The sequence below is a fragment of the Notechis scutatus genome, chromosome 2 (assembly GCF_049901735.1).
Source record: "Notechis scutatus isolate UNSWTSFEM ecotype Mainland chromosome 2, rNotScu1.2, whole genome shotgun sequence".
NCBI classification, from domain to species: domain Eukaryota; kingdom Metazoa; phylum Chordata; class Lepidosauria; order Squamata; family Elapidae; genus Notechis; species Notechis scutatus.
Genome location: NC_142010.1, coordinates 52,005,723 through 52,032,345, shown reverse-complemented (window position 1 = coordinate 52,032,345; position 26,623 = coordinate 52,005,723). Strand labels below are relative to the sequence as shown.

Genomic DNA, 26,623 nt, shown 5'->3' with positions numbered 1-26,623 from the left:
CCGATGACGTCAAGACCCGCCTGATCCCGTCGTTTCGCCTTTCTCCTGGCAGCTAGAGCGCCCGCTCCAACCCGACCGCTGACGAGTGCGGCTGCGCGTCACTGAGATGCTGAGCTGTCTCAACTTTGTCTTGCTGGCAGGAAGTGGCAGCTGTGCAGGAAGTAGAGATTTCCACGCAGAGGCGGACTGTCTGTCTAGCGCTGCCGTGTCCCATAATTTCTGTTCCGTCTGTCACAGCACCTTCCTCCTTTCCTTCCCTGTCCCCTGGGCGAGGGTGAGGTTTATCTGGTGGCTTCTCCCGCTCCTTCTTCTTTACCCGGTTCTGCACCTCCATCCACGGACAGGATGCTGAAGAAATTTGACAAGAAGGATGAGGAGTCAGGTGAGCGGGGAAACACTATATGGAGTTGTCCAACGGGGCGACCTCCATTTGATGGCGTGGCTACTCCCTCCTCCCTATTCCCAGATTGCAAAGAGCTACCTCATCCCGGCAGTAAAAATCCGGATAGTAGCAAAAACGTTTCGGACTTTTCTATAACTCCCCTTGGCTTCCAGCTAGCTAGCAGGAGTCGGGATGTTTGCAGGATCTCTAGGGGCTGAAATTACGGGACCTGCAATCCAACATATCGGGGAATGACTAAAGTAGACTAGTAGGAAGGGAGAAAAATGCAACCATCCTATTTTATGAATGAAATGTTAGTGCAACAGAGGTTTCTGGTGCGTGGTGTTAATTATTAATTGCCATGAAAAAGGATGTACCTACTCAATTCAATTCTTGTTAAGAGAAAGAACTACAGGCAGTCCTTGACTTACAACAGTTCATTTAGTGACTGTTCAAAGTTACAATGGCCCTGAGAAAAGTGACTTGTGACCGTTTTTCACAGTTACAACTATTGCAGCATCCCCGTGGTCACATGATCCAAAGCCAGATGCTTAGCAACTGGTTCATATTTATGACGGTTGCAGCATCCCAGGGTCATGTGATGTCACGCCGGTGGAGCCGCATGCGGCAGAATGGCACAAGGCCCGTCACGCTAGTGCCGCTGCTTGGGGCTGGGCGGTGTGAAGCTTGTTGCGCTGCTGCTGCTGCTGCTCACAGCCACACTCCACAAGACTCATTGTGCTGCTGCTCACGCACCTGCAACAACACTACACACCACATCGTATCCTGATGTGAGCGGCTGCACCAGCACAATGAGCCGTGTGGCATCTGGCTACAAGCAGCTGCAGAAATCCGGCGGCAGCACTACAGATGTCGGGGTGTGGGAGGCGTGGCTGCAGTGGTCCTAAGGTAAGCAGGGAAGACATTCCCTGAAAATAAGACTTGGTGCTTATTTTGGGGCCGAAAATAAAATAAATACCAGATCTTATTTCAGGGAAACACAATAATAGCTGCTGTTTGTAATTGCTATATTGATAATAGCAATAGACTTATAGACTTAGACCTATATACCTCTTTATAGTGCTTTACAGCCCTCTCAAAGCGGTTTACAGAGTCAGCATATTGCCCCCAACAATTTGGGTCCTCAAATCCTCAACTTATGTCCACAATTGAGACCCAAATCTCTGTTGGTAAGCAACACAGTTGTTCAGTAAATTTTGATCCATTTTACGGCCTTTTTTCACCACAGTTGTTAACTGAATCACTGAAGTTGTTAAGTTCATAACATGGTTGTTAAGTGAATCTTGGTGTCCCCATTGACTTTGCTTGCCAGAAGGTCACAAAAGGTGATCCCATGACTCCAGGACACTACAAGCGTCATAAATATGAACCAATTGGTAAGCATCCAAATTTAATCATATGACCGTGGAGATGCTGCAATGGTCATAAGTGTGAAAAATAGTTGTAAGTCATTTTTTAATATAACCCTGGGTTATACAAGAGCATGTAGCCCCTGATCTTGGAGGGAGCATACATGTAATCCTTGACTTACAACCATTCATTTAGTGACCATTCAAAATTATAGAGTATTCCCAGAATGGGATCATACTGATGGCTTCTCCAGGATTCTTGTAGAATCCAATGCTGAGCTAGATAACCCTTGGTTCCATTTCAGCACAATTTTATGTTTTGTTTTTTTTAAAAAAAACTTGTCTCTGTCATGTGAAATTTCTTCGTATCTTATTCTTTTTCCTTTCCCTGCTTTTCCATCCTCAAATGCACATACTCCATTCTCAGAATTCTTGTCTTGTAACCCAGCTTCCCCATATCAAGAAACATGAGAGGTGTATCAAGATGCTAAAGAAGTGACCAATTAAAAGCAGCAACTGCAGCTGACTGTAAACTGTGTGCTTCTTATATGGCAGTAAAAAAATGTGTCTCCCTAGTTTTTAATTTCTCATTGTAACATTGAATATCCTTTTAATAATAAAAGATCTTTATGTTTCTGAGTTGCATTATTCCTTTCTTATGTATTTTTTGCATTGCATTTGAAATTGAGAACTACAGAATGATATTTGTCCTGAATCTTAATGGATCCAACTTAATTGCAAGGCTAAGATAATATTTTGTGACATTTCAGTTCCATTTGCACTTGAAAAGGTTAATAATTGCCTAGAATGATTGCATTTCTACCTCTTTTAATCTTTCCAAGTTTTGTTATTAAGTTTCTTTCAGGAATGTTAATTTTTATTAAGGACCAAATGAACCTGGGCTTTCCCAATTGAAATTTTGCCCACGTGAAAATTTTGATCATTAATTAAATTGACTATCTTACATTGCAGGGGGAGGTTCCAATCCATTCCAACACTTGGAAAAAAGTGCTGTGCTGCAAGAAGTAAGTTTCCAAATAATGCCTGTCTTTTCTTCTAAAGCGGAACCTCTAAATATGTCCTGAAATTCTTATGTCTACATTTCTCTGTCCTAGGCCCGAGTATTCAATGAGACACCTATAAATCCTCGGAAATGTGCTCATATCCTCACAAGGATTTTGTATCTCATAAACCAGGTAAAAGGGAGATTTTATTTACAAAGGCTTTATTATACTGATTAAACAATCCTGCTCTGCTTGCCAACATTTAAGCTAAATTGCTGGAATTCCTTCAGTTATTTTTTTCAATGATAAAGGAGCCAGCAGTTGGATCAAAGAGCTGCTGCATGGTCTGAGGCAACATGAAAGGTGACTCATTGTGGTGGGATCATCGGCTCTCACTAACTTTGCCTCTCAGCTGGGTTAACTGTAGTCGTGAGCCTCTCTTGGCTAAGTCTTCCACTTACTGCACAAATACTAGCCAATGTGAGTGTTTCCTTCCATTCTAGGGAGAGCATCTTGGTGTGATGGAAGCCACCGAATCGTTCTTTGCAATGACCAAGCTGTTCCAATCCAATGATGTAAGTCTTTCATTGTGCATTTTGGCATTTGCTTAGGCTGGAAAGAGGATGTAGGGCCTCTGTTTGGAAGCTCCCTTGTCATGGGTTCTTCTAGGGATAAGATTACACACATGTACAGGATAAGCTTTTGATCCCAAGTATGATCAGTTTATTACTTAAATACGAATTAAGCACTTTCTTGGAAAACTAAATAGTGTGTATATTTGAAACTTATTTTAGTACATCTACGTTGTTTATACTTTTTATAGGTGATGCTTTACTCTTATCTCATAGTTAACTTATACCTATTAACAATAGTATTTCCTTACTGCTGCATGCCTATTGTTCCTATACTTATTTCCATAAGCCTATGTTTTAGCTCTGTTTTTAGATATCCTTGAACCTTTGTTTCTATGCATACTTTATTTTCTAAAAGTGTTTCTTCACTTACAGACATATGTCTTATACTCCAATTTGAAGATTTTATGCTATGGAATCCCAGTTTTCCTTTGGAGATAGCCTGTCCCCTTTCTTTCCCCGTTGTGTGATCTTTTAAATTGAATTTGAATTCTTTATTCTTTATTGTCATTGTACATATATACACAGTATACATACAACGAAATTCACATAACATCCAGAGACCAGACCCAACACACACACACACACACACACACACACACACACACACACACGACAATCCCCAAACACCCCCACCCGCCAAAATTCCCCCTAAAAACACACAAGCATCTACACAACAGACCAAGTAATACTGTCCAACAGCTCACTGATGGTGGTCCTTAAGTTCATTGTTAAGTGCAATTATAGCTCTGGGATAAAAACTGTTCAGAAAACACGTGGTCCAAGTTTTAATTGTTCTGTATCTTCTGCCAGAAGGCAACAGTTCACAAAGATTGTAAGCAGGATGGGAAGAGTCTCTGAGAATGTTGTGCAACGTCCTCAAACAGCAAGATGCGAAGATGTCGTCCAGGGCTGGTAGCTGGAGCCCAATGATATTCTGGGCAATTTTAATGATTCTCTGTAGAGCTTTTTTGTCCCCTACAGAACTGCTCCCATACCATGCATTTTAGTTACAGTCTCTTCAAAAGGGATTGATGCGGTCCCCTTTGGCTTTGGTAGCTGGCTGCCTCTACTCAGAGCTCTGCTGGGCCTCTTAAAGGATGGCCTTGGTAGTTTGCTGACCTCACTAGGGATTGATGACACCGCTGGGATGACAACTTTGGCATCTTGCTCTCACAATGGCTTGATACCAGGCTTCATTTACATGTACCATGTGTGTCTCTCAACAAAATATTTCCTATGTATTATTTCCTATGCCGGCTTCTCAGTTTTCATTTGTGTCATCCAGATGCAAAATATATAGGGACCTCATCTTTTCCTGTAATATTGGCCACTTTATATGTCCTGTCAATATTTGTACATTCTAAGTCTGTGGTTTGTTCTCTGTGTCAGCCAACTCTCCGCAGAATGTGTTACCTGACCATCAAAGAGATGTCTAGCATTTCAGAAGATGTCATTATAGTAACCAGCAGGTAATTTTCTTCTTGAATCAATCGAACTGTATAAGCTGTGCGAGGGAGCAGCAGTACTAAAAAGAGATGATGAAACTGGAGCAAGTAAAAATAAATGGTAGCTTTAAAAGGCTATTGAAATGCTTATATAAAAAACCCCTTCATTTAATTGGTTTGAGTAATCCAAACACATATGCAGAAAGATATGTTTTTATATATGTTGCCCTCCTCTGTCTTCTCTTTCCAAATGTTTTTCCTTTTAAATTATATGATGTATAATTAATAATTATAAGGAAGTAAGGTTAATAATACATTAACCACATTCAAAATATTAAAGTGATGCCTACCAATGCTAACCCAATATGGGTTGTTTCATTTGTCTTAGCATGTGTTGCATACCCAACTATTGGGAGTAAAGCAGGGGTAATGATTTAGTGCAATGGGTGAATCTGATCTCACTCAGTGTTTATACAATGAAATGCTACATTGATAATAGGCATTGTATATGTCTATGTGATATACACAACACCTATATTGTATGTATTGAAAGACATTATGTTCCAATTGAGATGCCCAGGGAACAGAGGTGGTATTCAGCAGGTTCTGACCAGTTCTGGAGAACTGGTAGCAAAAATTTTGAGTAGTTCAGAGAACTGGCAAATACCACTTCTGACTGGAGATTTTACAGTATCCTTCCCCTGCCACACCCACCAAGCCATATCCACAGAACCGGTAGTAAAAAAATTTGAATCCCACCACTGCCAGGGAAGCCAATTCTTAGAATCTAACACCTGATATAATAAATACATCATACTAACGTCTCTATTCCATTTTTGGCCAGCTTAACAAAAGATATGACAGGAAAGGATGACAACTATAGAGGCCCTGCTGTGCGAGCCCTCTGCAGAATTACAGATGTACGTATGACACTTTTGCATCTTCTGCAGTCTTTGTCAGTTTTTACATTTTCCCATCATTATGTGCCTCTTCCTTTCTTTTATTCTTTGTGGATTTTCCCTGTCTTTCTCCTGCATTGTTTGCTCCTTCAGCTATGATCTTTATCCATTCTTGGAAGTCTTGGCAGATGTTCTTCCGCATCCTTTCCAGCCAGCCTCTCATGCTCTGTCTTTCCTGCAGACCACCATGCTGCAATCTATTGAGCGCTACATGAAGCAGGCGATAGTCGACAAGGTTTCCAGTGTATCCAGCTCTGCCTTGGTGTCATCTTTGGTATGTAAATGCTTGCAGAATTTATGAAATAGGCGAGAAATTTTGAGTGCTCGTTGTCCAACAGGACACTTTTTTAAAAAGTGAAAATTATGATGGAAAATCTCACCTGCCCCAGGCATAGAAAGAATCGACAGATGAATACTGTAGTTCTTTGTCGATTCTCTGAGTAGTAGAATGGTGCATGGCCATTCTTAATTGATGGAGCAATTTGTCTGTTTGGAAAAAGCAAAGATGTGGCTGTGTGTCTGTTTTTGCTAAATTGTTTTAAAGGCACAAACTCCCACTATTTTAGATCACGAATGAGGTAAAAGAGAGAATAGAAAAATGATGAAAATGATGAAAAATAATGCAACTCTTGGGCCACAAAACTTCTAATCTTTTGGGGAGCTATTCTGTGTCATTTTAAATGTTTCTGACATTTGAAGCAACTTCTTGATATGTTCTCTGGCTTTCTTCCTTTACAGCACCTTCTAAAGACAAGTTTTGATATAGTGAAACGTTGGGTGAATGAAGCTCAGGAGGCAGCATCTAGTGACAATATCATGGTCCAAGTAAGAGTTTTAAAGCTAATCAGGAATGTGTAACTCTGTGGTCTAATGAATTTATGTGTACAAATATACAAATAAAGTTGACGGGCTATCTTCCTTTGCTACCTTGTTCCAGTATCATGCTCTTGGCTTGCTGTATCACATTCGCAAGAATGATCGCTTGGCTGTCAACAAGATGCTAAGCAAGTTCATGCGTCATGGGTTGAAGTCACCTTTTGCCTATTGCATGATGATCCGAGTCGCCAGTAAACTGCTTGAAGAAGAAGCTGGAGGGTAAAAAAAGGACATTTTTCTGTCTTCAAAATACGATGTATATAGTTCTATAAAGCTGGTTCAGTGTAAATGATTAAACTAGGTCTATAGTTCAGTGTAAATGATTAAATTAGGTTTATAGAGCAAGTTCAGTGTAAATGATTAAAGATGCCAGGCTAGAAACTGGGAGATCAGAGTTCTCATCCAATCCATGTCCTCACCAATCAACATGTGTCCTCACCAATACATATCGAAACTACATCCCACTAATACATGTCCAAACACTTATTCTGTACCATATTGCATTTTTTGGCCTTCAGTAAAGCCACAATTGCTTAATCTGCTGTCCCTATTGATAATGTCTTATAAAATTATAGACGTGTCAACAGAGATATTAGCAATTAGCAATCTGATATTTTCTTAAACTTGCTATTCTCATGAAACAAAATTGAGCAGGATGAATTATTGACGATAGAGTAATATTTTACAATCTGTGTGATTGTCTGTTTAAATTTGAAAGAATGCTGGTGTTTGTACCATCTGATCAGAAATTTCAACCCAATACTTATAAATTAAACTTTGATCACAGAAAAAAGAATCAGTCATTGGTGTTTAAATGTAGTGGGTGATAATGGATGTTTGAATCTAATGTTTCTTTTTCTTGTTTGTTTGTTTTCTTGTCCTAGCCGGGATAGTCCCCTGTTTGATTTCATTGAAAACTGCTTACGGAACAAGCATGAAATGGTGGTCTATGAAGCAGCATCGGCCATTGTTAACCTGCCTGAATGCACAGCTAAGGAACTAGCGCCTGCTGTGTCTGGTAATGGTGACATTTTTTTATGATTTCATGCTTGAGGTTTGCTGAGTTACTTGATACTGATTTGGTTTGCTTTGGCTTGGTTTATTAGTTCTAAATGAAGTTTTACTGGCTGCAAAATGAACTTGGTTGCTATGTTTATGTAAAGTTACTAACACTTTCAGCCATGTTGCTTCATGTTTTGATGTTGGCCTGTATTGCAGAGGACTATCAATAGAGTGACTTTCAAACTCATTGTTGCTCTGTATACAGATGTACACAGATAATCCTCTACTTACAACAGTTCACTTAGTGATTGTTGGAAGTTACAACAGCACTGAAAAAAGTTATGACCATTTTTCACCCTTATGACCATTTCAGCACCCTTATCAGGTGATCTCCTTTTATGATCTGCTGACAAGCAAAGTCAGATTCATTTAACAGCCATGTTACTAATTTAACAATTGCAGTGATTTGCTTAACAAATGTGGCAATAAAAGTCTTAAAATTGGGCAGAACTCACTTAGAAACATAAATTTTGGGCTTAATTGTGGTCATGAGGACTACCTGCATATGCTTATTTCTGTCCAATGGACCAATAAAAGGACCTGATCTTGTAATATTGGGTAGGGTGGGAAGCTTTTCAAAAGAGGAAAGAAGCTTAATGAGGGAAATAGACAAAGAACTGAAGCAAGTGCTATCTTGTAATCTCCAGGGGATAGTTTATAAATTATTAAATTAAAACATAAGTTTATGACTTCTTTGGGGCCTTTCAGAATGAGATAAGCTGGTCTTTTCTGCATAATTTTCCCATTTCCCTGGTATCTTCTTATATAATGAGGCTGCTAATAATGGATCTGAATCACCCTTTCATAAAATGGTGGGATTAACTTCTTATAAATGTTACCTTTCCTAGTGTTGCAGCTGTTCTGTAGTTCACCCAAAGCAGCTCTTCGGTACGCAGCTGTCCGAACCCTCAACAAGGTAAGATGGATCAAAGAAACTAAATTTGAAATCAGGAACATAGCTGTTAGTGATTGCTTTCTAAAGACTCAGTTTGGAATCCAAGCATCTACACTCCAGCTACTAGGTATTCTAAATTCCTCATGTGAGGCCCAACTTCTACTCTTGTGGCAGTGTAGGTAGATCAGGAGATCAATCCTTGGTTTGTGTTTACCTATGAAATTCTTTTCATGAGGGAAGCTTAATTTTCTTACACTTTGCTATCTTTTTGGCTACTTAGCAAAATTTATTTTTCCCAATAAAGGCAGAATGGCTCTTGCATTTCGAATTAAAAAAGAGAGATATAGATTGCTTTATATCCCAGGATCAAACTTTGGTTGAAGATCCTGGTGAATAATCTGTAATTTTACCAAAAAGAGAAGAATCTGGATTAGTGGAAATTGTGGTCTAAAAAGAATAGGATTGAAGGGATGAAGACTGAATGTACTGGAAGCAGGCAAAGAGGTGGGGGAATGAGGAGCACATGGCTAGACACATTCCTGGCATAATAGATGTATCTGGCTCACTCTCTCCAGATATACATTTGATTTATGTACATTTAACTGTATGTCAAGACTGTCAAGCTCACCTGATATGCATGAGGTGAATTTTTTTTCTCTCTATTAGGTTGCCATGAAGCATCCATCTGCTGTAACTGCCTGTAACCTTGACTTGGAGAATCTCGTGACCGACTCTAACCGCAGCATTGCTACTTTGGCCATCACAACTCTACTAAAAACTGGCAGTGAGAGTAGCATTGACCGTCTCATGAAACAGATCTCCTCATTCATGTCTGAAATCTCAGATGAGTTCAAGGCACGGAAAATCATTTGTTTTAGGCTTTCATCATGTTTCATGTTGTGGGATGGAGTGGCTGACGGGGACAATTCTAGTAGTTCATGGTGCTTGTTTAATTCCCCAATTTCGTCTAGGTTGTGGTGGTTCAGGCTATCAGTGCCCTCTGTCAAAAATATCCACGCAAGCACGCGGTCCTCATGAGTTTCCTCTTCACAATGCTACGTGAGGAGGTAAGCTTGGCTGCTTGAGACATTGTCATTCTTGATTCTTTGCTGTGCAGAAAAACAAGAGCCGTCCTTCTTTCCTTCGAAATTTTAAAGAGAATTTGTAACAGAGCAGTTTTCAATTTCAAAAGGTTATAGGAAAACCAGGAGCCACTCTCCTTCAGTCAATGTTCTTGGTGACTTTGACAAATCAAGGTATCTGCACCTGCAGTACTGTAGAGTCGGATAAGTGGCTAGACCAAATCTGCACCATTGTATATTTCACAGGCAGGTTGGCTGCCAGCGATTCTCTGATAAGTAATAATTGATTAACTCAGCCTGAAACACATGTTTACGCATATGGGATTGTTCCTACAACAGAAGTGTTAGCCCCATTTCCAGAAATTTCCTTTCATTTTCTAAAAAATTTATAAGCATATCTGTGCATGCTGAAGGCCTGTCCCCAGGCTATAGAAAAAGATTAAATCAGTGCCTATTTACCAAGACATGAAGCAGAGAGGAGTAAGAAATGGACAAAGATTGTTCAAAAAAAAAATACAGTACAATGCTTAAATCTGAGTTAAAAATTAGCAACCAATATTTATTAGGAACTTTAATTTTGTGTACTAGCAAGCCAGTTTTCTAGGACTACATAGCATAGTTAGATTTTTTTTTTTTTACTTTTCACCAGTCATTTGCAGATAAAAGAGTTCACATAGTGGTCGTTCTAGAATAGTAGGACAGAAATGTAAATTCTTCCAAGGACAGAAATACAGATTGATCCACAATATCTTGGGTAGTTCAATCAGATGTCTTCTATGTAATTCTTGCAGTACCCTTTTACCATAAGATCAAGTCATGGGAAAAACGTGAGTTCATACAGATTTTAGTCTGGGCTTGCCTAGACGTGTCTTCTATATAAAATAATGAGCTAGCACATGAGGAAGGAAAGCTTAATACTGATCCATTCTCCTTACTACTTAGGGTGGCTTTGAATACAAACGTGCCATTGTTGAGTGTATCATCAGTATCATAGAAGAAAATGCTGAAAGCAAGGAAACCGGCCTCTCCCACCTATGCGAGTTCATTGAGGATTGTGAGTTCACTGTCCTGGCCACCCGAATTCTCCACTTGCTGGGCCAGGAAGGGCCAAAGACCAACAATCCTTCAAAATATATTCGCTTCATTTACAATAGAGTCGTCTTGGAACATGAAGAAGTCAGGGCAGGTATGTGCACTAGAAAAAAACCTGCCCGTAAGAATGTTGGAAACTTAAGTAGGTTATTGGTCTACCTGTTTTCACCAGCATCATTTCTAACTGGTGACAGCTTTCTGGTATCCCCAGGCAAGGATTTTTTACAGTTATGCTTGAGAGATCCTGAAACTGGATATTAGACTATCTGCTTGCAAAGCAAACTGAGGCACAGCTTTTCTCCTTTGGATTTGTTGTAGCAATTGAACCTCTTTTATTACCAGATTATAGGCAACATTTTGAAATAAACACATTTTACTGAATTTCTTCTGAATTTCATCCACATGCAGAAAATAGTTGAATGGGTTGGGAGAATTGCTAATTGAGCTAAATGGGAATCAGATACTAGGACATGTTCAAATGCTTTAAAGAATGCTACCTGTTAGCTTTTAGATAAGTACTCAAATCCATTTAACCTTGGAACTATTTTAATAATGTTTTCCTAATCATATTTGGGTACAGTAACATAATCAAATAGCTAAATAAATGATGAACATCTAAGTATCTTTCTTGTCTTTTCCAATTACCAATTACTTCCTGCCTTTTTTTCACTTGTTTGCAGGTGCAGTGAGTGCCCTGGCTAAATTTGGGGCTCAGAATGAGGAAATGCTACCAAGCATCCTAGTGTTACTGAAAAGGTGAGCTTGCCTACATGGCAAATTTGGAAAACGTAAAGATGCCATGTAAAAATGTAGAGTTAGTGAAAATTTAGCCTGTGCTGAAGTGACAATAAGTCTCTAAAGATGATTAGATTCCATATCACTGGGACATGTTGAGCATATTTTTGAGCCATTTTCCAGTTGTCTTACATGGCCAGTGATTGGGATCTTATCATAATTTCTAAAAAAATGTTAATGCAAGTCTATAAGTCTTCAACTTATAACCAGTCCCTTAGCTACTGTTCAAAGTTACCACAGATTCCCCAGATGCTACTTATGACCCAGTTTCAAAGGTATGGCAGCCACAGCACCTCCACAGTTATCCATCCACCCAAGGGAGATCAGGCCAGCACTAGCAGGTGCGAATTAGCTGCAGCTTGCAAGCTTCTAGCTTTCTTCCATTGCAGATACAAAATATCTTGTCCCACTTTTATGTAAGAAAACAAAATTAATTATCTGCACACGTTCTTATCCTGTTGTTGTATAAGGTGCCATGTTACATTTCCCAATTGGTTATACTGATTTAATGTTCTGGATGGGGTGGGGGTCTAAGGAAATATACATCCCCCCAGTTAAGTAGAACTCTGTTTTTTTTAAAAAAAAAACTTCAGGTGTGTGATGGATGATGACAACGAAGTCAGAGACAGGGCTACCTTCTACTTAAGTGTGTTGGAGCAGAAGCAAAAGGCCCTCAATGCCGGCTACATTCTGAACGGTATTCTAAGTTCATTCATTATTCTTTGCTTTTTTAAAAAATTAAGTCACTCATATTGATGGAACTTGACACATGATAAAACAGGTAAATGTTGAAAATTGTTAAATGCTCTCAAGTTTACAAAATTAATCTCAGAGTAAAAAATTCATAAATTGCAATACTTTGGCATGGTGGAGGCTGTAAAACTATAAACCCATTTGAAAATAGAAATTTTAAATTGCTTAAGAACTAAAACCAATCTGATATAGTTTGCTCAGACTTCATAACGTTATAAATTGCCTACATTCAGACTAGAAAGAAAGTATTTTTCTCTGTCCAAAGCCTGGGATGTTAAGTTTGAATGAAAATTTTACTCATAAATTTCTTTTTGTTTACTGCCTTGAATACTTTTCAAGTTGCATACGTCCAATCCAGTGGTGGTATTTGACCGGTTCTGCCCGGTTCTGGAGAGCCGGTAGCAGGCGATGAGCAGTGGAGACCGAACCGGTTCTCTTCGCTGCTTTGTGTTTGGCCCACCCACCCACCCGGGCTCCCATACTCATTTTTATGGCCAGAATTCAAAGCACAGCTGCTTTTCGCGATGCAGAATAGCGCCGCGCGGCAGCTGCTGTAGTGACCAGCATTGTGCAGGCTTGCAGGAGGCAAGTTAGAATCCTCTGAGCCTGCACAAAGTGCGTGTTTGGCGCGCGCGTGCACGCAAAGTGTGCATGCGTGCAAAGTGCAGCCACCAAGCCACGCCCACCAAACCAGTGGCAACTTTATTTGAATACCACCACTGGTCCAATCCACTTTTTGTATTAGGCCATATCCCCACTAGTAAATAACTGTATCTTCTCATCATTCATTGTGTCAGTGATGAGGGCAAGCTCAACCTCTGTTGATTTGGCTATTTATTTATTTCAGTTGAATTGAACTTCCAGGCCATCCAGCTCTAAACATCTCTGACTAATAGAGAATTTTTATGGAATAACAATTCCAATCACCTGAGGGAACAAACCAAGTCTTCCTCATCTTCCTCCAGCTCCAGTGATGTCTGAGAGATAATAAAAGATACTATTAGTCACTAGCAGCGAAAAGGCCATAGGCAAGAATGTTTCTCCTTGGAGTCAATTCCATCTCCATTCTTTTCAAGGGCTGGGTCAGGAAACTCAAGCATTGTGTCAGCCATTTAGCAAGGTTATAGGTAGGGGTGTCTCCTAGCGCTACAATGGGTCTGAGAGGGACTCCTATTTTGTGTATTTTGGGGAGTCCGTAAACTCTCCCTGGGGCAGCATCTATTCCTCTTATTTTCCACCATTCCCTCTCCATTATACAGTTGCTTTGTTTGAGATGGCTGAGATAAGCATTCAGTTGTGTGACCATCATTCTCATAGCTGATGTCTTTGCTGGTCTACATGCTGAGGTGTCACTGAGCAGGGCAGATGCCTTCATTTCATAATCTGTATTCATCCCCACTGCTGAGCAGCCTTAATTCTTTATTTACACCTTTATCAGTTTCTTCTTGAGGGCTGGAAAAGGAACAAGGCCAGAGTGAACGCATGATTTCCTATCCCCGTTTATCTCTCAGTAGCTGGCACATTTTGGTTTAGGGCAACATTCAGACTTCAAATGCCTGCTGGCTGGAAATCTTCCTTTGATTGATGATATCGATGGTTCTTTTTGAATGCCTGTGGGTTAACAGACATGGCTAACACAACATGAAGAGCAAAGGAGGCGGGCACCCTTATTTCCAGCTCTGCTCCTCTTTGGTAGTAACATTTGCTGTCTGAGCAGACTCTACTTTGATGCATGGCAGAGCCCCCTTGTCCCCTGTGTTTGAGCCTTAAATGGAAACAGATGTATACCAGATGTTGCTTCTTCTCTAGGGATTAGAGGTTTCCAGAAGTAATCTTTTTGAGGATATGCTTGCAATACATTCATTAGGCTAAACAAATAGATGTCGCTGCATTTGGAAATAGACACAAGAAATGAAGCTGGGGTGGGGTGGGGTGTTTCAACTGGTAAAAACCCAAACTCTTTCAACGGAAGGCACCATATGGAATTACAGAAGAAGAGAGTTGCCTGTGCTCTAATTTAGAAGTTGGCAAAGACCTGTCTAGTTTCTTGCAGTTTGCACGGGCTCAATATTTCTCTTTTCCAGGATTGACAGTATCTATCCCTGGCTTAGAGAGGGCTCTGCATCAATATACTCTGGACCCCTCTGAAAAACCCTTTGACCTCAAGTCCGTTCCCTTGGCAACCACCCCCATCATTGAACAAAGAGCAGGTAAGAGAAAGCAATAGCAATAGCAGTTAGACTTCGATAATGCTTCACAGCACTTTTCAGCCCTCTAAACGGTTTTACACAGTCAGCATCTTGTCCCCATCAATCTGGATCCTTATTTTATTGACCTCAGAAGTATGGAAAGCTGAGTCAACCTTGAGCCGCTCAGAATTGAACTCCTGAAGTGAGCAGTGAGTTAGCCTGCAGTACTGCATTCTGACCACCGCGCCACCATGGCTCGTATCTTAGAAAGGAAAGCCATTTTCCTGGTCTAGCATTGAATCCAGCTTTTTTAATCCTTATCAAAATGTTTTGGGTTTGATTTGAGAGGGGAAATTTTGGCAGTAGTATCTGTGAAGTTATGAACTGTTTGTCTTTCGTTTTATTAGACATCTGAGAGTACTTCATTTCCCCTTCAATAGCCAAGTGATTTACATTTTATCATTAACCTTTTGCATTATTATTGTTATAGACCTGCTACCAGTTCCAATTATCCCCCATTTCTCCTGCCACCCACTCTTTTTTCCCCCTCAGTGGCCTGAAAAAACAAACTTTGTTGCAGGAGGATTTGCATCCCTTTTAACACAGCATACCTTTCAGTCCTGTTTTCTGCATTTTTATACTATTATTTTGTTTTTCTTGCCTTTCCACAGAAAACACTCCCACCTCTGCAGTGAAACAATTAGAGAAAATAGCAACAACCCGACAAGATATATTCCAAGGTTTGTTTGCCCTGGTTATTGTATAAAACAAAGTATAATGCAGGATGTTGTTTTGTTCTACATTCAACCCTTTTGATTTCTGGAATCTTACTTCCTTTACAGTCCAAAAGTTTAGATAATTGCAAGTCTTTTTTTTTCTTCTTCTAACGCACCTTATAAAAAGGTTTGCTTTATTCCAAGTTCACAGATAAGGAAACTGAGGCTAAGAGAAAGCAATTAACCTAAACCTATGGCATTGACTCAGATTTCTCCAAACTTCAAATCCTCCAGGCGCAGTGGATTACAACTTCCATCTTCACTTTTGCATTTGATGGGGCTTATAGTTCACTTGATCTGGAAGGCGTGGAATGAAAAAGGATGCTTTAAGATCATGATAGAGTAGGCACTTGAATCTGGATATTATCCAACACTCCAGAGACCAGAGACCTTTACATGTTGAAGCTGGGCATTTTTGTTTATATGTAGTACTTGGAGATTATTTCCAAAGCAGGATGCCACAAAATACTCAACCAAGCTTCTAAAATGAGGAATTTCCACCTATATTTTTGGTTAAGAACTTCTATATTTAATGTAGATTTCAGCCCATAGTAGAGGGAAAGGTCCCCCCCCCATATTTCTCATTTCCAATAATAGGAGAACTAGTTTGGTCAAGACACCGGACTAGAAACTGAGAAATTTTAAATTCTAATCCTGCCTTAAGAATGAAGCCAACTGAGTGACTTTGGGACAGTTATTCTCTCTCACCCTAGAAAGAAGTTAAGGCTAAACACTTCGGAAAAAGGGAGTTGTCCAGATAGTTTCCACGAGTCAAGAATAACTCAAACAAGAAAATTCAAATAACCCCAAATAAAGAAAATTCCAATAACCCCAAATAAAGAAAATTCCAGTCAACAGTCTTTTTAGATCTTAAAAGTTTTAAAACAACTGCTCCAATTGCTTTCTAATTGTTTTCTTACTTTGAATCAGAGTCGAATCTAGACCTTCAATTTTTAATAACTATATTCAGAGTAACACAAAGTACTTCCTCAAGAGTATATAATGCAATAATGACATTAGCACAGAAAAAATTAACTTAGAAAAACCAGCTCATATTTGGAGACAGGTTCTCGACATACTTTCCTGGGAATACTGTATTTTTTTTAAAGTTACTGTTTATTTATATGGAAAAGTCTTTTGACATTGAACCTACCAGATGTAATCTGAAAACTTTCTCCTTTTACACTTATCTCTATAGAAATATAGTAATTATACTAAACAGAAACCTGTGCATAGTTTTTTTTTTTTTGCTCTCTTTTAGAGCAATTGGCTGCTATTCCAGAGTTCCAGGGTCTTGGCCCACTGTTCAAGTCCTCTTCTGAGCCAGAGGCACTTACGGAATTGGAAACAGAATATGTGATCTATTGTACAAAGCACACATTCTCCAATCACATGGTGTTCCAGGTAGGCGGTGTTGAAAAAAGCATTTGCACAATTAATCTCACCGATATTGCTGGAATAGCTCTATTGTACATATATCGTACCAAATAGCTTTCAGTATAATATCAGTAAATTAATTCTTTAGCTACACTTTGTGCATGTAGTTGCACTTTTGTATTCTTTTGTATTCCCTGATTGTAACGTTGCACAACCAGCTAATATGATAGGAATAAAACTGAGGCGCACAGTAATGCAACTCTAAAGGAAAGATTGGAAAAAAAAAATCTGCTTTGTTTTCATCTGAATGTGCTTATTTGAATCATCCAAGACAAGAATAGGGTTTAGGAAAAACAAGTCATATTTTTAAAGTCTGGTTTATGTCTTCAGATCCTGTTTATCTCTAAATGCAGCACGTCCAGGTTTGTTAAACCCAGGTTTTAACAAAAGGGGGTAAAGTTAATTAAAAATGGAAACAAAAGGCTGTCAATTTTTATTGCTGTCCTGTTGCAAAGGGACTATACAGTATTGTATGAATTCTCAGATCATATTCACTCTTTAGCATTACGCTACCTAGAGGCTGAAGATCTCCTTTAACTTGATAGGTTAAAACTGCGACGAGAGGATTAAACCAGTTGACAAGCAGAAGTTCTTTTTATAATTCCTTCCACTGCGATGTTTCTACCAAAGTGACTGAAACTTTTAGCCTTAGTCAAATGCAGATATACCTAGAGAAGTGCCCTTCTTCAGTTCAGCTAATATGTGTGGTGTCAGGGATTTCCACTTCAATGTGTGGAGGGTGAAGGATGTGTGTTTGTGTTGATTTTCACGGTCATGGTCATGATGTGCACTGAAGATGGTGTTTGATTTCGTTGTACGAGGTGCAATGACAACAAAGTAAACTAAACTAAACGAATAAATATAGAGACTCTGAAATTATATTGATTGTAATAAGCACACTAGGCCAAGAAGACATCTTTCTGAAAATACTATTTTTAACTTCACTGGACCACTTGCTCACTTAGAAATGAATATGCTGCAGATTGAACGCTTGCAATGTTTCAGTTATGCTGAAGAAATGCATCTTCTCCTGGAAACTGCCTTCTAGAAAGAACTTGTAAATGGAGGGTTTTCCCCTGAATATATTTAATGCTATGACTATAAAAGAACGTTTTGGAAGTTGCACAGACTATAGACAGGTAGTCCTCAACTTACGAGCACAATGGATCCCAAAATTTATGTTGCTAAGTGAGGCATTTGTTAAGGGAATTTTGCCCCATTTAACTAACTTTCTTGCCACATTTGTTAAGTGAATCACCGCCATTGTTAAATTAGTAACACGATTGTTACATGAATCTTTCTTCTCCATTGATTTTGCTTGTCAGAAAAGGTCATGAAAGGTGATCACATGACCCCCGGGACACCGTGACTGTCATAAATATGAGCCTGTTGCCAAGCGTCTGAATTTTGATCACATGACCATGGGGCTGCTGTAATGGTCATAGGGGTGAAAAATAGTCATGTCACTTTTTTCAGAGCTGTTTGAACGGTCAGTAAGTGAACTGTTGTAAGTTGAGGACGACCTGTACAGTACTGCAGGCAAACATTGCTTGCTTCTTTTTTTAAAAAAATTAACCCTCGGTTTCCTAATGCCGGAAATCTTGTTTTATGCTCTAATATGCTTTCACTTTTTCTGATAGTTTGACTGCACAAATACACTGAATGATCAGATTCTGGAAAATGTCACAGTGCAAATGGAGCCAACGGAGGGATATGAGGTCATTGCTTATATACCTGCCAAAAGCTTGCTCTACAATCAGCCTGGTACTTGTTACACATTGATTGCTTTGCCTGAAGAGGATCCCACAGCAGGTAACAATATTTTCTCTTTTCCCTTAATTTATCGGCCCCTGTTTAATATTGTAGGGGGCGAATGTAGCCATAGCTAGATCCATTTCTAGAGGTCCAAAATAAATGTTGGATTTTAAAAAACTCATTTCAAAAATCAAGAGTTAATAAAAAAAAATCAACTCTAAATGAGATTGTTCATTTTTTTTACACACCGTTCAATAAACTCATATACCGATATAAAAAGAGATGGTAATTTGATCAGTATGTGTCCGTAGAAAACATAGATCGCTTTGCAAGCAAAGTTCACTGCACCATGGGTTTTAAAATAAATAAATAAATAAATGGGAACAGAATAGGCCTAGGTGGTAAGCAAGGAAGAACAGTTATTTCTAGAGTTCACAGTGGTGTGACATCTGGTTTGTCCTCTTTGCAGTGGCTTGCACTTTCAGCTGCATGATGAAATTCACTGTGAAAGATTGCGATCCAAACACCGGTGACACTGAGGAAGAGGGCTATGAGGATGAATATGTGGTAAGACAGAACTTCAGAATCTGCAGGCTATATCGACTCTTTCCACTTTTATCAGGTCAGGTGATACCCAGTGTGGCGTCACCATACTGTGAAGTGTGAGCCCCAGGATAAAATATTTTATTTCATCAGTGGAGCCCTATAATATGATCTGATAAAGGCTTTCATTAACTACACAAGGAAATTGTTCCACCTTGTACACCAGCTGGTTTTATCTGGGCCAAAGAATGAACTTAATGAAGACTCTGAGCTTATAAGTGGATAAGTCTCAGCATGTCCAGATGGCTCAGAGTCAGACCTGGAGCTTCTTTGCTGGAGCTCTGCCTGATAGACTTGGCTAGTAGCCAGCTGATTTTGAAGACATAATCTTGAAGGTACTTATGTCTCCCTCAGGGTCATGTGCTCTAAGCTAGCCATAAATAATATGGCTTGTTCCAATTGTCTTTGTGTATAAGAATTTGAGCAGAATACTTTGGAAAAGAAAATCCTTGTCATTTAAACTACAGATAAAACTAATGTTTTTCTTTCTCTCTCTCTCTTTCTTTTTGCCTCTGAGATAAGAATAGTCAGTGTATGTTTTCCAGAAAATGTCCCTTACAAGCTGAGTGTAGAGCAATGAGGATAATCACTAGGTTTATTCCTGTGTTGGAAGCTATTGATTTGTTGTCTGTTTTAAGTACAGTGGAATTGCCACTGTGAACTTTTAAATTGGAAAGACAGGTATTGGTTTGCTCCCAGCCAGCATGTGGAAGTGCAGGACTGTGCAGGTTCTTGCTAAGCCATGATAAATTAAAATAGATGACTTAAGAAAAATCCTGCTTTATGTAAGCTGATTGGAGCTTTCCAGAGTCAAAGTGCCTGTCAAGTGTATTGGTTTAACCTTAATGCTGATAAGGAACTCTCATTAATATAAAATGTCCGTGGAAAAGTAACACTTATCAGCTAGTCTCTCTTGGAAAGAAGAAAGGAATGCCTGGGTGTTCAATGGCCTGGGCTTAACAATTGTTTATTATAATTACAAAGTACTTGAGTGGCATGGTGGCCTGGGGTGAAGACGCTTGGCTCCCATGTTTAATCCTAGGTAGCAGCAGGTATTTCTCTCTTAGGGCACAAATAAAAAATACCTGCTACGAACTCCACATGGTGTCAGGAAGGGCACCCAGCCAGTAAACACTCAGCTCCATCCAGTCACCCAACTCTACCCCAAATGAAGGGATTGCAGGGTCATAAAAAGGGAGTTTGTGCCATGTATTTCTTGACAATAGCATTGTATGTACAGGGGAGCAAGCATACCCCTCTTCCTTTTTCCATGCTTGATTCAGATTTCCAGCCCATTGAATGCATAAACCAGGCCTGGTGTGCGTACATGAAGTTGGGGTTTGAAAAGTTTCTTATTCTAGAGATTTAAAGCTTGTACCTGAATCATGCAAATTCATGGAAACTTTAGCATCAGAATGCTGAAGAATTAGAATTTTTAAAAAAATATATAAATATGGTAAAATATGGTTTTTGTCTTTTGAAATGTCTCATGTTGCAATCAGATGCCGAGCATCTGTAATTCCTAACAGGGAAGAGGCAGAGTTTGAATATTGTAGAAATCAAATATTGTAAAGCCCTGGAAGCCTCTTCCTGCACATCATTTGCTGTGTTTGATTAAACATTTCCCCATATGGATTAAGAATATCCTATACTTCTTTCCCCACACATCTGAAAAAAAATGAAACTTAAGCTACCATATTTTACATGAGATATATACTATTCTAATTCCATATTTAATGAAAGGCCAGGTGAAATCATTGCAAATACATCTATTTCCCATTTAATGCTTGGAGAGGAAAAGAAGAAAAAAGTATGTACAGCAGACTTCCACTAAATGGCCAGTTTTGCTAAATGTAACATTTGAAGCTGCCTTTTCTTAGCTAAGCCATTGCTCCATTAACTCAAACCAATCTCTGCTGACTAGAAGAGTTTCACCTGACTTTCTCCAGGTGAAACCCTTTTTTTTCTTTTGAGTAATATATTTTTATAACTATATAATTTTGGGTATATAATTTTATGGTTTCCTGTCTAAGCAGGGGGTTGGACTAGAAGACCTCCAAGGTCCCTTCCAACTCTGTTATTCTATTCTATAACTAGAATTAAAACTGTAATTCTGTAGTTTAAATCTTTGAAAACATTTCAGTATTTGAATGTTTGGAGACCTTTCTGCTGAATGCTTTTCAAACTCAATTTACTGTACCACCACTCAGTAATACAACACAGTGCTATTACTAGTAATGCCCACAAGTTTTTTTACTGCTTTCACCAAAATTGACAAAAGCAAAGATGTATTTTTGGAGCGCATGTGTTAACAATATCTGTAGAATATGAGGCATGGCTTGCATTGCAGTGCGGCTCTTCCCAACATGATTCTTGTTGCTTCTGCAGACAGACACCACTGTTCTGTTGCCCTTTAAAATTTATCAGTACTGCAGCAGAGAAAGGATAGATGTTTTCAAATAATTATTGTTGCTTTAAAATCTGGTCAGTTTTCTAAAGAGCCCACCAAGAAGCTCAAGGGTAATTTACTGTCAAATGTCTTCGTTAGCTAGAAGATCTGGAAGTAACTGTAGCAGATCACATCCAAAGAGTTTTGAAGCCAAATTTTGCAGCAGCTTGGGAAGAAGTTGGTGATGAATTTGAAAAAGAAGAGACTTTCACATTGTCTACTGTTAAAACACTGGAAGGTAGGTAAACAAAAAACGTAAGTGCACAGCTCTTGATTCCTGTGCCTTAAGAAATTAATAGTGTAAACTGGATTGTTACAGGGTTTCCTGTACGTATTGGGGAGGGGCTTCTCAAAGTAGATCAGGCATGATCACAGGGAAATGTATTTGGGAAAACATTAAACATTTCTCTTCTGTTTTAAGTGGAAATCTTTGAATTCTGATACATGCCATTCAATCTGAAAATATTTGCCAGTGGCAGGTTGAAAGAAGTCTACAATGGTAGTTCAGAATTCAATTATTGTCTGTTAATATGATTGCAAAAATAGGTCAAAAGTATTTATTCTGGAACCAGCACCTCGAGGAACCATGGTGATCTCAGTAATTATAGACTGTTTGAAAATTTATAGTAATTATAGACTGGTTGCAAATTTCTCCCCTAGCCCTTTGAAATGAATAAATGACTGTTTTTGACAGGGGGAAAAATTGAAATCTTTGATTTTGATGTTCATACAATTTGATGTTTAAAATACTTTGATTCCACCAAATTAATACAACTGAAGATGGTGAGTCCCCCCGCCTGCAAGACCTCTCACTTAAGTTTCACTCTTTCCCAGGACTCAGATTGTATGAGTTATTGAACTGGCCACAAGCGAAGTCATCTGGTCTCTGTACTTTACTTTTTGTTTCTTGGAGCAAATGACATCTACTTTCTCTGGGAATAGGGAACCTAATAATCTAGTTAGGTAAGCAAACTGAACACAGTAAGTATAAAGGAACAAAAAAATGAGCTCCCATGTTTTTATTTCCGCAGAGGCAGTGGGCAATATTGTGAAATTCCTGGGAATGCAACCATGTGAGCGGTCAGATAAAGTCCCTGATAACAAGAACTCTCATACCTTGTACCTGGCAGGTGAGTTTTTCTGGGCCCTCTCTGCTGATTTTAATGGGGTCTTTTTGTTTTTGGATGTCTGAACCAGTGTTGACACCTGGTGGCTGCTGGACAAGTCCCTGCAGCTTTCTTGGCAAGATTTCAGAAGTGGGTTGCCATTGCCTTCTTCCCAAGGCTAAGCAAGAGTGACTAAGTCATCCACCTGGCTTTGCGTCAATGCCAGGACCAGAACTCCTGGTCTCCCAGTTTCTAGCCTGGTGCCTTGAAAGCAAACTGATTCCTCTGATTGGTTTATTAGTCCATTCTAAGTGACTGAAAAGTAGTTTTCATATTAGCTTGATGTAAATTCAGTCCTTTTTCTCAGAGAACTATACAGCCATCCAGTCTACCTCGGTAATATCAACTTAGTACACGCTTTCTCTACTAGGAAAGATATTTCATGATAATAGTCCTACAGATGTGGAAGCAGTATCATAAATTTTATTCGAGCTTTATTATTCTAATATATATAGATATTTGTAATAAATATGCTAGTGCCAGAGATCCCAGTGGAATGAGATCTCTTATCGGTACATGACATCCATCACAATGCGATCTAAGTCACAATTCAGTGACTGTCAGTGTTCTAAATATTCTTAATGATATAGAAGGGTAATTATCTCCTTTTTTAAAAGAGCATTTAGTTTGCTAATTTACTTTAATTCCTTCAAGAATGGAAACATAGTTCTAGCCATACATGCTGATAAAAATATTACTGTCTTTGATCTGCTACAGGTGTATTTCGAGGTGGTCATGACCTCTTGGTTCGTTCTCGCCTTGTCCTCACAGAAATTGTGACAATGCAAGTCACAGCTCGGAGTAAAGATGAACTTCCCGTGGATATTGTTATGGCTTCTGTTGGCTAAGCTCATTTTCAGGCTGTCTGTTTCAGACCCCAAGGCTGAAGGGAGAATTAGAGGTCTCTTTCTACTGCTCTGGACATTGGGAGAAATATTAGAACACTGGCACCAGTTCTTTCTCTAATTAGAAATGAAAGCTACGTGTGTAAGTTTATAACCACAAGAATGTTTCTGTGAAATACTGAATTGGTTATTTCTTCATGTTTGCCAGGCTACTTCAAAAGAACATCCCTTTTATACCAAGGTGCCTAATAACACTAAAGTAGTTGGCTCTAGCTCCTGTTTTAGTCACCGTGTGTCAGATTCCTTATGTGATTAGCCAGACTCTTTACAACTGGGCAACTGTTATATTTCATGACCTTTCTAAACCCTTACATATATATTATAAAATAAAAATATGGATTTTATTCCAGCAACGCCGCTACTCTCAAGAATATGAAAATAAATACATTTTATCTCTTGCACAAATGATATTGAAAAGACATTCACAACACACAGGTCTAGTTGATTTGGTTGATTTATATCAAACTTGCCTTCATTTTCAAATTGTTAATATCATATGTAGGCAGCCTGATTTGAAGAAGTCCTAGGGTGAAAAAGAATCAGGAATATGAATTTCACAAGAAACTGGCAGATAATCTAGAGTAAAAAACCAGAATGAAAAAATGCTGAAGCATCCTTTATTTCAAATCATGTCATTTTTCTGTATTGATATTTAGAAAAGGTGATATTTAAGGAAATTGCTCATTTTCGTATTGCTTCATGTTTATAAAAGTTATTTGTTTCAGTAAAACAGCCTAAGTTGTTCTATGAGTGGGCATCTATTACTGTGGTTGGGTTTGATTTTGTAAAGGCTGATATTGTGCTTTGTTCTGTTCTGACGAGATTTTATACATAAATGTTGTGCCATATAATGAAAGAATAAACAATGTTTAACATTCTTATAATTTGCATAGCTAATTATCAGAGTTGTGATAAAATGAGGTGTACTACTAGATTTCAGTTCTTCATGGTTTTAGCAAAAATAGATTAGAATGGTGATATAAGATCATCCATTATGCTAATAATATATATTCAACAAAGTTTTAATCCAGTTTCTCCAACCTGATATCCCTCAAAGTGTAAGGACTTTATAAATTTTGTACTAGCTCTAGAATCATATAAATTAAGAACCTTATATTTTGTTTATTGCTGAATGGACAAGTTTGATGTTGAATGGATTATATACTGTGCAAACAAAACTAGAGTTTTTTCAGGGTTGACTGAAAATCTATCATGGATGTCCTGCAAAATTTAAATTTGAACTTTAAAAAATAATATCCATCAGATTAACAAGATATGACTTGAGCAATATTCCATATTTGCCCTATATTATCTAATTCTAAAGAAAAGTAGGAAGAGGCAGAGAAATATATCTAAATAGTATAAAGAAGGATGAGAGACCATTTTACACAGGTATGAACATACTATATAATTACTACAAAGAAGATAGAGATCAACAAAGGTAAAGAAATGTTATTCATGTATGAATAACTATAAAAAAGACCACCCAAATTGCTGATAGACATAAAGCTAGACCCAGATATTTTGGAAATCGTAGTTAAATGGGTTCTACAATATATTGCTGACCACAAAGCTGCAAGAATTGATGAAATGCCAGCAGAACTGTTTAGAATAGAAGCCTCCAAACTTTTCAGCTTGTTGACTCTTTCATGAAATTTCAGATTGTTCATCAACCCCTAAACATTTATTATGTGAAAATACAATATTTGGATAGTCCCACAACCCATGGAGTCAATATTCACTACTTTGGGGAACCTTAGTTTAAAATCATGCAAAATTATGCAGTTCAATGTACTGCTTGTAATTGGTAAGCAGATATGGAAACAGTTGAGGTCAGAGAACTGAAAAAGATCAAGCTGTAGTCTAGTATCCAGTAAGGCAGTGTTAAAAAAGCTTCAGCTACCTCTATGTACTGCAGAATTTGTATGGTAATCAGCAACAGTAAAAATGGAATATGGAGCAACTAATTAGCTTAGAATTAAGAAAGGAGTATGACAAAGTTATATACTGTTAACCTATTAAACTTAAGTGCAAATATATAGAGTGAAATGCTGGACTAGAAAAAAATTAGCATTACAAATGTTGAAAGAAACACTGTACATTACTAACAACCTGAGGTGTGCAGAAAATTCCATACTGGCTGCTGAACAGACTTAAGAGCTATTTTGTTGAAGGTGAAAGAAGAACCTTCAACAAAAGATTATTTAAGTCTTTCTTGCTTCCAGTAACTGATACCACTAGCACATCTTTGGTTGCTAGTGCCAGCCCAATGCAAATGAGTGAAGAAATAGTAGTACAATGGTCTTTGACCTATGACCTTCACTTAGTGACTATTTGAAGTTATGGCAGACTCTAAAAAAGTTACATTCTACCCAGATTCAAAATTGTGATGGCTGCCCCCCTCCCCATGGTCACATGACTGCATTTTGGATGCTCAGCAACTGCCCCACATTTATACCTATTTGCAGTGCTCTGCAGTCACGATTGTGATTTATTATATTTTTCCCAGAAATTTTACTTTTACTTCATTTCCAGCAAAAACTGCCCTATAGCAAACAGTGGTTTGCTTAATTGCTGCCATGTTCATGTAACAACCACTGAAAAAAAAAAAGTGAAATCAGACATGGTCACGTTAACTCATTTAGTGACCATCATGACTTATGATCAAAATTGCATGCTCAATTAGAGCTGTAAGTTAAGGACTGCCTGTAATATAGACTATATCTTTCTGGGCTCCAAAATTGAGATATTCACTTTATTATGAAATAAAAAGCATCTGTTTTTTGGGAGAAAAATTAACTAACATATCAATAAAACACCTGTATTAAAATTAAATCAGTAACGTTACAAGAAGTTGTCACTATTATAGGCCTATATTCAATTTACATAGAAAATATCTTAGAAGTTGATGCATGTATCTCAAATATTAAAAGCATGTATCTTGCAGAATGCTGCCTCATCTATTCTGTGACATGGATAAAATATAATTTTTG

General features: G+C 38.4%; 1 protein-coding gene across 1 annotated transcript; it reads left to right on the top strand.

Annotated features, from left to right (window-relative positions):
* Positions 1 to 175: 175 nt before the first annotated feature.
* COPG1 (coat protein complex I subunit gamma 1) lies at positions 176 to 24,514 on the top strand. The gene is made up of 24 exons (XM_026677899.2): positions 176 to 382; positions 2,725 to 2,777; positions 2,868 to 2,948; positions 3,260 to 3,331; positions 4,781 to 4,860; positions 5,681 to 5,756; positions 5,977 to 6,069; positions 6,534 to 6,620; positions 6,733 to 6,890; positions 7,556 to 7,689; positions 8,582 to 8,649; positions 9,295 to 9,483; positions 9,600 to 9,695; positions 10,653 to 10,896; positions 11,483 to 11,558; positions 12,191 to 12,294; positions 14,435 to 14,560; positions 15,211 to 15,279; positions 16,577 to 16,719; positions 18,393 to 18,564; positions 18,977 to 19,074; positions 21,659 to 21,797; positions 22,591 to 22,689; positions 23,443 to 24,514. The coding sequence occupies exons 1-24, from the start codon at positions 346 to 348 to the stop codon at positions 23,571 to 23,573; spliced, it is 2,625 nt and encodes an 874-aa protein (XP_026533684.1). The 5' UTR covers positions 176 to 345; the 3' UTR covers positions 23,574 to 24,514.
* Positions 24,515 to 26,623: the final 2,109 nt, after the last annotated feature.

Bases quoted from the DNA above. Each gene is read 5' to 3' on its own strand.
- COPG1 (XM_026677899.2), top strand. From the start codon at position 346: ATGCTGAAGAAATTTGACAAGAAGGATGAGGAGTCAG. The intron at 2,778-2,867 runs GTAAGTTTCCAA...TCTCTGTCCTAG, and splicing joins AAAGTGCTGTGCTGCAAGAA to GCCCGAGTATTCAATGAGAC. The intron at 21,798-22,590 runs GTAGGTAAACAA...TTATTTCCGCAG, and splicing joins TACTGTTAAAACACTGGAAG to AGGCAGTGGGCAATATTGTG.